At 33.6% G+C, this 11,585-nt stretch overlaps 1 protein-coding gene across 1 annotated transcript; it reads right to left on the minus strand.

The window, feature by feature from the left end:
* Positions 1–6,441: 6,441 nt before the first annotated feature.
* LOC149496876 (anti-muellerian hormone type-2 receptor) lies at positions 6,442–7,223 on the minus strand. Its single transcript, XM_089720099.1, has one exon. The coding sequence runs from the start codon at positions 7,134–7,136 to the stop codon at positions 6,645–6,647; it is 492 nt and encodes a 163-aa protein (XP_089576225.1). The 5' UTR covers positions 7,137–7,223; the 3' UTR covers positions 6,442–6,644.
* Positions 7,224–11,585: the final 4,362 nt, after the last annotated feature.

An 11,585-nucleotide genomic window follows, 5' to 3' on the forward strand; every position in this document is an offset into this window, starting at 1 on the left:
TGTTGTTTATACTATATTAAGTATATATATATCTATAGTGTTTTGAAGTAAAAATTTTGAACTGATGAGTATTAAGAAATGAAGAGGTTTTAAGCACCATCTATATTTTCACCGTCTTCATCTGTTGCTAGTCATGGAGGTGAAGCCGGAGGAGCTGATCTCGTAAATATATCCCGACCAACTATCTGGCCCGGTCTGACCCCCATCTGCAGTCCGCCTCTAAGTCTCTTACTACTAGAATGGCTCCCTGAAGCCTGTCCAGACGTAGCACTCTAAAATATCTTATACTGACTGCTCTGCTGGATCCTCTGACTTCTAGCCTATCTCTCATTCCGAATAATCTCAAGCTTTGTAGCAGCCTTCACAAAACCAGCTAATGTGGTGTGGGGCTGGGATGTCAAGTGCATCCTATACTCATCCAGTAACCCCTTCTGAAACCGCTTACACCAATCTACCTTAGTAGGGACCAACTTAGAAGCATACCTACTCAACTGCAAAAACTCCCGCTCATACTCGGAGACAGTCATCCGTCCTTGCCTAAGCTCAAGGAACTCTGCTATCCTCTGATCCGTGTATAACTCCCCCACATATTTCTCCCAAAAAGTAGAGAGAAAGAAATCCCAAGTAACATCCTCGGCTCTCGCTGTCTTAACCATAGACTCCCACCATAGGTAAGCCTCTTCCTTCAGCAAGGAAACAACACAAATCAATCATCTGGAGGAGTACACTGCACTGGTCCAAAACCCTCTTTGTAGCTCGGAGCCAGAATTCTGCTGCAGAAGGATCATCATCTCTCCGACCCATAAAATCCTCAACATGATACTTCCTCAGTCTTTCTACCGGGGAATGAACTAGAATAGGGGCTGGTGCGACTGGAGCCTAGGGAACAGCTCCCGCAGCCTGCCTCAATGCAGCTACCAACTACTGTACCAAATCACCCTGATTAGGCCCCGCAGGACCCGCAGTAGCCTGCCCTACAGCCGAGACGCGCTCTGCATCGGAACCCAAAATGCCACCAGCAACACCACCGGTTGGCATACCACCCTCTAACATAGACCAGCAGATTCGCATCAGAGAGAGATTCCCAAAACAGACTAATATGACATGTATTTAACTTAAATCACTTATGTCATCACTCCAAATTGGATAAACTCTCATACCAAATCATATGTCCTAGAATCGTCTAAACCTATGCTCTGATACCAAAAAATGTAACACCCACCAGCCAATCCCGAAGAACCAGACGGCGGATGCCACAATCGGTGCCGGAGCACCGTCTTATGTCACTTATTAAAGCTAGATCACAACTGTTGCTAGTGGTGGAGGTGAAGCCAACGGTGATATACTATATTAAGTATATATACTATATATCCCAAAATGTTAATTACTTGCCTCCTTATGAAAATTTAACCATTTCTAATTTGTGATCTAGCTTTAATAAGTGACATAAGACGGTGCTCCAGCACCGATTGTGACATCCGCCGTCTGGTTCTCTGGGATTGGCCGGTGGGTGTTACAATATCAATCCTCATTAATATTCATCAATTAATTGCATTCTAATATTCATCAATTAATTGCATTCATTATATATATCAAGTCTTAATAAAATAATCATATCAACTCTCTTCAAATATTTTATATTCAATCATTTAATGAATCTTATGCTTATCTCCAAATATATACACCAACATAATTGATAATTACATGCTTAAGTTATAATTCAAATAACATGATCTCCGAAAATATAATAATTATACATGCCATAATTCTTAATTAAATAAATCTCAATTTACTACTACCACAATAGTCTCTTTGCTCTGATGCTACTCTTCTAGTCATTAAGTAACAACCATGGTCTTTAACCTGTGCGTAATAAAAATCAACGCGCTAAGTATAAAACTCAATGGTGCTCATAATTCACATACTTACTAAAGTTGCGATAACAACTTACTTAAAACACAAATTACATAAAATCATTTACAATCATGAAATCATTAAATTTCAAGATATATTTACATTTATAGCAAAAGAAATATCAAATAAACTATTAATTAATAACATAAATAATTTAATTCTTTATAACATAAATCCTTTACTTAAACATTTAATCACCATAAATACGTTAGTTTTTTACTTAGAATATCAAATAAACTTATAATTAATAACATAAATAATTTAATTCTTTCAACTCATAAATTCATTACTTGCATATTTATTATACCAATACATATACTATTTATTTTTTAAACCATGTACCGAAATATCATGCTTTGAAAATTCATTTGATAACATAATCATTAATTTCCAAAGTAAGTTTACTAAAATAATATGATCTCATTCGTTTAATTGCCTTACAAATATTTTCCAAGGGGCTCGCATACACTTAGGAGAAAGAGAAGCAAATAGGTTTTCATAACTTATTTATAATGGCCTTAGGTCACCAACCTTTGCATAATGGCCTTAGGTCGCCATCTTATTCATAACATATAGAGCGCGTCCGCCCTAACATAAGACACCCACGTGCCTAACATATGATCGTAGCTTCTTATCATAATGGCATCAAATGCCGAGCATGCTCATCATACATACTAAAATCAAATCTCGCATCAAATTCACACCAAGTATATTAGAGCCCAAAATCTTTGTTTTAATTCTTAATTCATAACATTTCTCATAAAACTTGTCTTATTCTTTAATCTTCTTAAATTCATAATGTAAGCTTACTTTAGAACGTAAATAAGTCATAAAAACTTCATACTTAAACATAATTCCTTAACATAGAAAATTTCTTATCATATGAAATCATACATGTAAGCTTACTTTAGAACTTAAGTGATTCATGAAAAATTCATACTTAAACATAATTACTTAAATGACTCATAATGTAAGCTGACTCATGAACAATTCATACTTACACATAATTACTTAATATAGGAAATTCCTCATAAATTCCTTTTCTTTTAAAACTTTCTTAAAGTCATAATGAAATTTATCATAAGAAATTTCTTATCATTTAAAACAATACTTTCCTTATTCAAAAAGCACATACACCTTAAATACCTGTTTTTTTAAAACTCTAAACATATGAAAGTTATCAAAATAATCATACTTATGTCATATATATATATATATATATATATATATATATATATATATATATATAGAGCATAACATAAAAAAAAATAATTAAATAAGCCTTATCACCCTAAAGTGGTTCGGCTTCTTAATGAAAACCAAGGGGAGGGATTTTCTTCTTCAATCAAGCATGGTAACATAACTCTTATGCACCAAAGTATCCATTTCAACCCTCATCATGCATTGTCTAAACCAATTCTACACTTTTTCCACATTTTGGGCCTTTTTGGATATATATATATATATATATATATATATATATATATATATATATATATATATATATATATATATATAAAAGCAATTTTGCTTCATTCAAATCGTATAAATGCATTTAATTACCAGGTTCAAGATTACGTATTTCGTCATTAAATTGGATTTTAGGACCCCTTAGAACAAAAAAAAAAAAAAAAAAAAAAAAAAAAAAAAAAAAAACCCCATTTCCATACCTTATTCCATCTTCCCCAAACTAATTTCTAAACATAACCCTAACACATGACCTCTTACATTTTACCTAATATGATCATTACCACTAATCAAAGCAGTGAAACACAGGTAATGCAAGAAGCAGTAACATTGTCAAGTACCCAATTACTCCTTCAATCACCTCATCCTTCAGATTCATGACCTCTCTCACAGTGGTTCTTCCCCTTTCTTTAGAATTGACAATCTCCGAAGTACTTTGTGGTGATTTAAGATTGTCAGTAGGCTTGTACCAACCCAAAAATGAACCACATTCATTCTGCTGGCAGTAGTAATGCAACCTATTTCTTTTTTTCATATAAGAATCTCATATTTCATTCCACATTTGCAATATGAAAATTCATATACCTTCCTTCCTAGTCACTATCACTCGCGCTAGAAGAAGGAATTATTTTCATACACTAACCCTAGCCTCTCTTATACGAGGTCTTCAATCTGGGCTTTATATTTTGTGTTTGAGTTTAACTTTTATGTTTATATTAGTCAATAAGGTTATTTTGGTCATGAAGAATATTACTCTCTCTTAGGACCTTAAAACTTTTTTCCCTTTATTTTTGACCATTTGGCTAAAGAAAATGACATTATCATACACCATAACAAACTATTTTGAAATCTTATGGCCTGTTTGTTATTATTATTTTTATTAATCTTTTTCTTTAAAAATTTAAAAACAGTTTATAGATTCTTTTTTTTTATTTTTTATTTTTTGTCAATTATTTATTTATTTTTATAAATTTTTTATGGAGAATAACGTGTTTATTACCAACTTTCTACAAAATCATTAATAAATTTTGTAGAAAACAAAATAAGCCATTTTTCATGTTTGATAAAGGTAATACACAAAAAAATAGCAGAGAGAAATAAATAATAGGAAAAAAAATATAAGACAATATGTTTGAAGAGTCTGTTCAGTAATAAGTTGTTTTAGAAACCGTTAGCTCTTGTAGAAGATATTAGTTGTTTTATTAGTTATTACATATTTTATTAGTTGTTAGTTGTTAGTTTTTAGCTGGTAACTTTTTATAGGGCAGTTTAAATTAGAAGTATTCGGTAAAAATAATTGTACAACTTAGAATGACAAAAAATGACATTAGCTATTTAATTAATTGAATTTGGGGGAAATAACAATGGGATGGTTGTCAAAAAAATTAGTTAATCTCTATGAAACCTAAGTGTTAAAGAGTTTAACATTTCATGAAAAGAAATTTCTCGAACTCTAAAAGCTATTATAAGAGTTATATTTCCGAATGTTACAATAAATAGGGATATAGTTTTATCCTAGTTAAAAAAGCTAAAAGCTAGGTTAATAAATGTTGGCGAAAACATAAACAAAATCCATTAATTAAAGTTCATGGTTTTGTTAAATTTGTTCCCTATTAAAAAAGGTGATTTGAAATAAGCTTCAAAAAGAAAATAACAGCCATGTTTTTTTTTTTTTAAATTTATTGGGATGCACAATGCCGAAATAAATTATGAATTATGAAATAGAGTTTAGTCCTCCTTTATTGGTTCATCAACTTGGGAAAAATTTTTATTGTAAGAGAACTCGAACTCAAGAGTTATCACTTTTCTCAGTAATGAGAAGACCAAGAAGTAGGGGTGGCCAAAATTCATTTTTTAGAATCGAAACTGTCGATTTGGAATCAATTGAAACAAAAATCGGAATCGTGCGGAATCAGCCAGAACCAGAATCGGAACAGAAAGTTTCGATTCGATTCTGATTCTAAGTTTTTAGAACTGTGAATCGGCAGTTCCAAGAACATGTCGAAATCGAAGGTTTTGACAACAGATCAGAACCGTCGATTCCGACACAATATTTTTTTATTTTTCAAAGATTTTTATCAAATCCTCAAATTAACCCTCTTAACAACTATAAATGGCCATATAACACTAGTTTTAAGGATATTTGTGAAAGTCAATTTTTTTGGATTTACTATAATTATCCTATTATTGTTATTATCCTCATACCAAATTATTTCTCTCACTCTCCGATCTCTCTAAGCTCTCTAATTTATAAATATTGTCCAAAACATTTTCAAATAATTTTCTAATCTCTAATTAAGTTCAAGCTCTTTTTTTCTCTTAAAAGTTTTTTTTTCAGATTATTTCATAAATATTTAAATTTTAAATTTTGAAAAAATGTTCTCCGATTATTTGATTTTAAAATTATGCAAATCGTTTGAAAAACTAGTCGGAGAACTATTTGGAACCAGCAGTTTTAGAATCGTTAAGAAACCAGAGCCGTAACCAGACGGTTCTAAACCATAACTAAAACCATCAATTTCTGGTTCGATTCAGGTTCCACATTTTTTAGAATCGGAACCAGCAGTTCCGAAACCGTGGCCACCCCTACCAATAAGAACATACCTAATTAGCTTAAAAAAACAACTATAAAACAAAAATGTTTTGCTTTTAAAGAAAAAAAAAATCGAGCACAAGAAGGCGAAAAGAAATGGTCGTTGATAAAAGAACTCATTGAAGCATCTCTGTCATGCGTTGTTAATCTCTGTTTTTTTATTTGCAATTTGTTTACAATTTTGTATGGAAATATAGTGCAGGAATTTTTCAAAAAGTGTTTGCTGTGTGGCTTGTTCTAGTATTATTTACATATAAATAAATGCATATGTATATACTGTATAATTCACTATAAATTTATAGCACAATTTTTTTAAAAAAATGATAACTATTGAGTGTTAATATTTGCAATTGACATAACAGAAAATATTTTTGACGTCACGTATACAAGGCACAGTCATTGTGCAAATAGAATAAAAAGACTGTTGCACAACGACTTTGCAAGGATTGCGAAATTCAGAAACTAAATTAACAGACAAATTTTACATTTTACATTTTTTATTTTATTTAATATGAAAATAACATTGGTTTTTTCAATTTTGACATCTAAATAAGAAAAATAAAAAGAAAAGAAAAAGAGGATAAATTTTTTAAAATTAAAACATAGCCACAAATTTGAGATAGAAGTTTGGCGGCTCTTACCACCTTATCTTCTACACCACACACAAACCTCAGCCGAAACACTGATCACCTGTAACAGGCCCCGGAATGTAACCTCTCTCAGAGAACTGCAATCCAAAGACAACAAGAATGGCTAGCAACGACAAGTATGACAAACCTTCTACTGCACCCAACAACCCAAAAGGACCATTGGGCAGACCCGACCCGGTTTTGGCCTTTGTGTACAGTGACCAACCTATTATCCCTACAATTATTAGGTAACTCACCCCTTCTAAAGCTCCTATCGAGCCACCGGGTCCTGGTGGAAGGCCACACCCTGTCGTTTTGAGAGTGTATAGAGACCACCCTATTACTGGATTTGATACTAAACCACCAGCAACTGCGGCTATTTCCGCCGCGCTGCTGTCACCTTCACTGGTTTCTTTTGCCATGATCATGATCTTAAGTGGCCGGCGCACCCTTGTACTTGTATTGGTGGTGACATTTGAGGAACGATGTCGTAGAGACAGTAGAGATGTAGATGCTGGTGATAGTAGCAACATTTTTGATAGCTGCTAGTTTTTTTCTACGGACAAAATTTGGAACTTGTTATATAGCAAGCAATAATAAAGGACAGCGGCCAGTCGAAATTAATTTATAAATTGTAGAATATAATATTGGATTTCATAATATTGTGAAATTAATAGGTATTAATGTTTGTCTACAGTTTGGTGATTTAAAAATCTAAATCATTAAATATTATAATGGACTTAATAACTGATATACTATAATAAATATTTCAAGGGCATATCTGTAAAAAGACTAAGCCATAAATAACCTAAGAATCATTGATAAATATAGGGGAGTAATTCCAACGGTATGGACTGGAATGACCTTCATTCCAATTCCATTCTAAAATATTTCGGAATTTAAAATTATATTTCACTCTGTTCTAAATATATTTTGGAATTTAAAATTTCATTCAAAACCAATCCATTGAAATTTTCGGTTTGAAATTCAGTAGTTTCAAATTTTTTAACCCTAAATATAAATCTAACTAATTATGACATATTTTAAGATAGAAATTTTTAAATTTAATAAGGAACAACAACCATATTTCTATATATACTAAAAAGATTTAATTGAGAAAATAATAAATTAATATCACATGTAAACTTAAGTTCAAAATATTTAATCTTACATGTTAATTTCTTGACATAAAAATATGCTTCACCCTTAACATTTAATGATTCAGTTCATATAATTAAAACTTTAATAAAAATATTATCATATTAATAAAAGATTATAACATTCATATTAGGATATTTCAATATATATAGTCATACTAAATCCACAAAAAAAAAAAAAAAGACATAAGTTATATGTCTAAGCATACTAAAATATTTCAAACCCTAGAGTCTAATAAGAAGTAATATATTATAACTAAAATCATAATTTATAACCCAAGCGAATATGAGCATCCAAATTTTTCTTGTTTCAAGCATCCATGTCAATTTTTGTTCCAATCTCACTAGATAATGTTGACAAATCTGAGCATAAAAAAAACTATGATGAATGTTAAAATTTCATATTTAAATATAACTTGAATAAAAAAAATTAAATATCATAATATTTACCTTCTTCAAGTTGTTGAATGTCCTCTTGTGACTCTTCATAATTGATTGAAATGGAGAAACTCGAAGCCAATCTTGTGCACATATGAGAGCCTCTACAACTTTTGGAGCTAAAGAACTCCTAAAGTTGTCAAGAATACGATCTCCGGTACTAAAAGCAGCTTTTGAAGCAATAGTGGAGACGAGAATAGCTAATACATCACGTGCCATCTTTGCAAGTATAGGAAACCTAGAACCATATTGCTTACACCACCATAAAGTCTCAAATTCATCTTCATCTGCAACACAATCTTCTTCAAGATACTTGTCTAATTCAGATTTGATTTCTCCAAAGTTTTTCTCACACTTATGCTTATTATATTTCTCTTTCATTATTTGCCTTATCTTTTGGGAAGATTGGCAACTATCCACCACATCACTAAAAGCTTGATTTGTTTCAACAACTTATGAAACCATCTCACTTCTAAATGAAGAACTACGACTCTTGTACTCTTCAAACATAGAACGAATAATATCCCTCACTCTTTTAACAATAGAACTTGAAGTACAACTATCGAATATTTAATTAAGACCCCATTCTAATAAACCCATTTTATAGCGAGGATCAAGTACAACAACAACAAAAATCATCAAATTCATCCTCTTAAGCTTTCCCTAATACTTGTAATACTTCTCTTTCATTTTATCAGCCATCAAAGACATGTGCAAATCAAAACTCTTAGCAAATTCATTCAAAAGAGCATCCATAGCAATCATTTCATGGAAAAATTATTAGATGTCACATATAAAGAGCCAAAAACACGTACTGTCAAGTCATAGAAATTTTCTAAGAAAGTTAACAACCTACCAACATTAACCTAATCCTCATTAATAGGCTTTCCGCCACCCTCCCTTTCTCCTAACTCACTTTCTGTGAATACCCAAATTTTGAGGCTCAAAAAGCCAGTTTTTTCGGACTGCAAACAGTTCGGTCGAACCGGAGGCCATTTGGAAAGTTCACCGAAAGTATGCCAATATGATACTTGAAACGTCCGAAAAATTATGAGGATCGCAGAAATAGTCCCAGAATATTTTTTGGAGGTCCGGAACTCCCGGAAAAGCCTCCGGAGCGAAAAATTAGCAAACCCAACAGCACGGCGGCTCCGACCGTCGGCTCAGGCGGCTCAGGCTGCCGGACACGGCGGCAGCGGCCGCCGACCTTAGCAGAACTGGTCCCGAACTGTAATACTTCTCTTTCATTTTATCAGCCATCAAAGACATGTGCAAATTAAAACTCTTAGCAAATTCATTCAAAAGAGCATCCATAGCAATCATTTCATGGAAAAATTATTAGATGTCACATATAAAGAGCCAAAAACACGTAATGTCAAGTCATAGAAATTTTCTATAAAGTTAACAACCTACCAACATTAACCTAATCCTCATTAATAGGCTTTCCGCCACCCTCCCTTCTCCTAACTCACTTTCTGTGAATACCTAAATTTTGAGGCTCAAAAAGCAAGTTTTTCCGGACTGCAAACAGTTCGGCCGGACCGGAGGCATTCGAAAAGTTCACCGAAAGTATGCCAATATGGTACTTGAAACGTCCGGATAATTACGAGGATCGCAGAACTGGTCCCGAAATATTTTTTGGAGGTCCGAAACTCCTGGAAAAGCCTCCGGAGCGAAAAATTAGCAAACCCGACAGCCACGGCGGCGGCATCCGCCGGACACGGCGGCAGCAGCCGCCGACCTTAGCAGAACTTGTCCCGGACTTTAATACTTCTCTTTCATTTTATCAGCCATCAAAGACATGTGCAAATCAAAACTCTTAGCAAATTCATTCAAAAGAGCATCCATAGCAATTATTTCATGGAAAAATTATTAGATGTCACATATAAAGAGCCAAAAACACGTAATGTCAAGTCATAGAAATTTTCTAAGAAAGTTAACAGCCTACCAACATTAACCTAATCCTCATTAATAGGCTTTCCGCCACCCTCCCTTTCTCCTAACTCACTTTCTGTGAATACCCAAATTTTGAGGCTCAAAAAGTCAGTTTTCCCGGACTGTAAACAGTCCGGCCGGACCGGAGGCTATTTGGAAAGTTCACCGAAAGTATGCCAATATGGTACTTGAAACGTCTGGAAAATTACGAGGATCATAGAATTGGTCTCGGAATATTTTTTGGAGGTCTAGAACTCCCGGAAAAGCCTCCGGAGCGAAAATTAGCAAACCCGATAGACACGGCGGCTCCGGCGGTAGAGGCCACCGGCCCCAGCGGCTCAAGCCGCCGACCTAAGGGGCAGCGGCCGCCCTCTAGTCCGGATTTTGCCTATAAATGCAACCCCGGAACTCCGTTTTTACTCACTCAGTCTGTGTTGACGGACGCTCCTTCTCCCCTATGCTCCTTGCGATTCTTTACTGCTTTTCTGCATTTAGCATAGGCTTTTATTATTGTGTTGTTGTGATATTTGGTCACTTAAATTGAATTAAATTAATTAAGATTCCCCAAACGAGGAGCTTAATCCGGAGTTTTTCAAGCTGAAGCTAAGAAACGGCCGTCGATTAAGTCAGGTACATAAACGAAACTCTGCCTATTTAATCTTAGCACTTTATGCATGTTTCTCTTCTACTCCTAATTCTACAACTGCATAAATGCATTCACGTGATCATTAGGCAAATAAACTGCCTCAATTAAATAAGTTTAGGCTAAATGCCCGGTTAATTAATAATCATGGTATTAAAGCCTAAATCCAACAATATTGGCTAAAGCCCAGTTAATCAATGACTATGGTGTGATCGCCTTTATTTCGAACAGTTCGGCTTAAGTCCAATTAATCAATAATTGTGGCTAAATAGCCTTAATTAAACACGTTTTCTTGGCAATAAATTGCCTACATTGCAATTCAATTGATCTCTTTTGGCCAACAAATTGCTTATAAGTGAGATTAATCTTTTTTAGCGACAAATCGCTTAAAACAAAGTCTTGGCAAAAGCCTTTAATTAATCAATCTTTTGGCTAAAAGCCTTAAAACCAACCAATTTTGGCGACAATCGCCCAATCAAACACTTTTGGCAAACTAATTGCCTAAATCAATTCATTTTGGCTAAAAGCCTTAAAATCAATCAATTTTGGCGACAATCGCCTAAATCACATCAACTTTTGGCAAACAATTTGCCTAAATCCATCTTTTTGGCTAAAAGCCTTAAATCAACATTTTTGGCAACAAATGCCTAAAACAGAAAATCAATCAATTCTTTGGCAAAATGCCTAAACAAAATGCACAAAGCATACACATTCCCATGCATTAAGCATACCCATTCAAAACCCTTTTAAAAAGGCCTATCGAACTACGTTGACTTTGATCTTCCATTCAAATGGAAGTACGTAGGCAC

Source organism: Jatropha curcas, chromosome 4, assembly GCF_041381405.1.
Source record: "Jatropha curcas cultivar XTBG-Jc1 chromosome 4, XTBG_Jcur_1.0, whole genome shotgun sequence".
NCBI classification, from domain to species: domain Eukaryota; kingdom Viridiplantae; phylum Streptophyta; class Magnoliopsida; order Malpighiales; family Euphorbiaceae; genus Jatropha; species Jatropha curcas.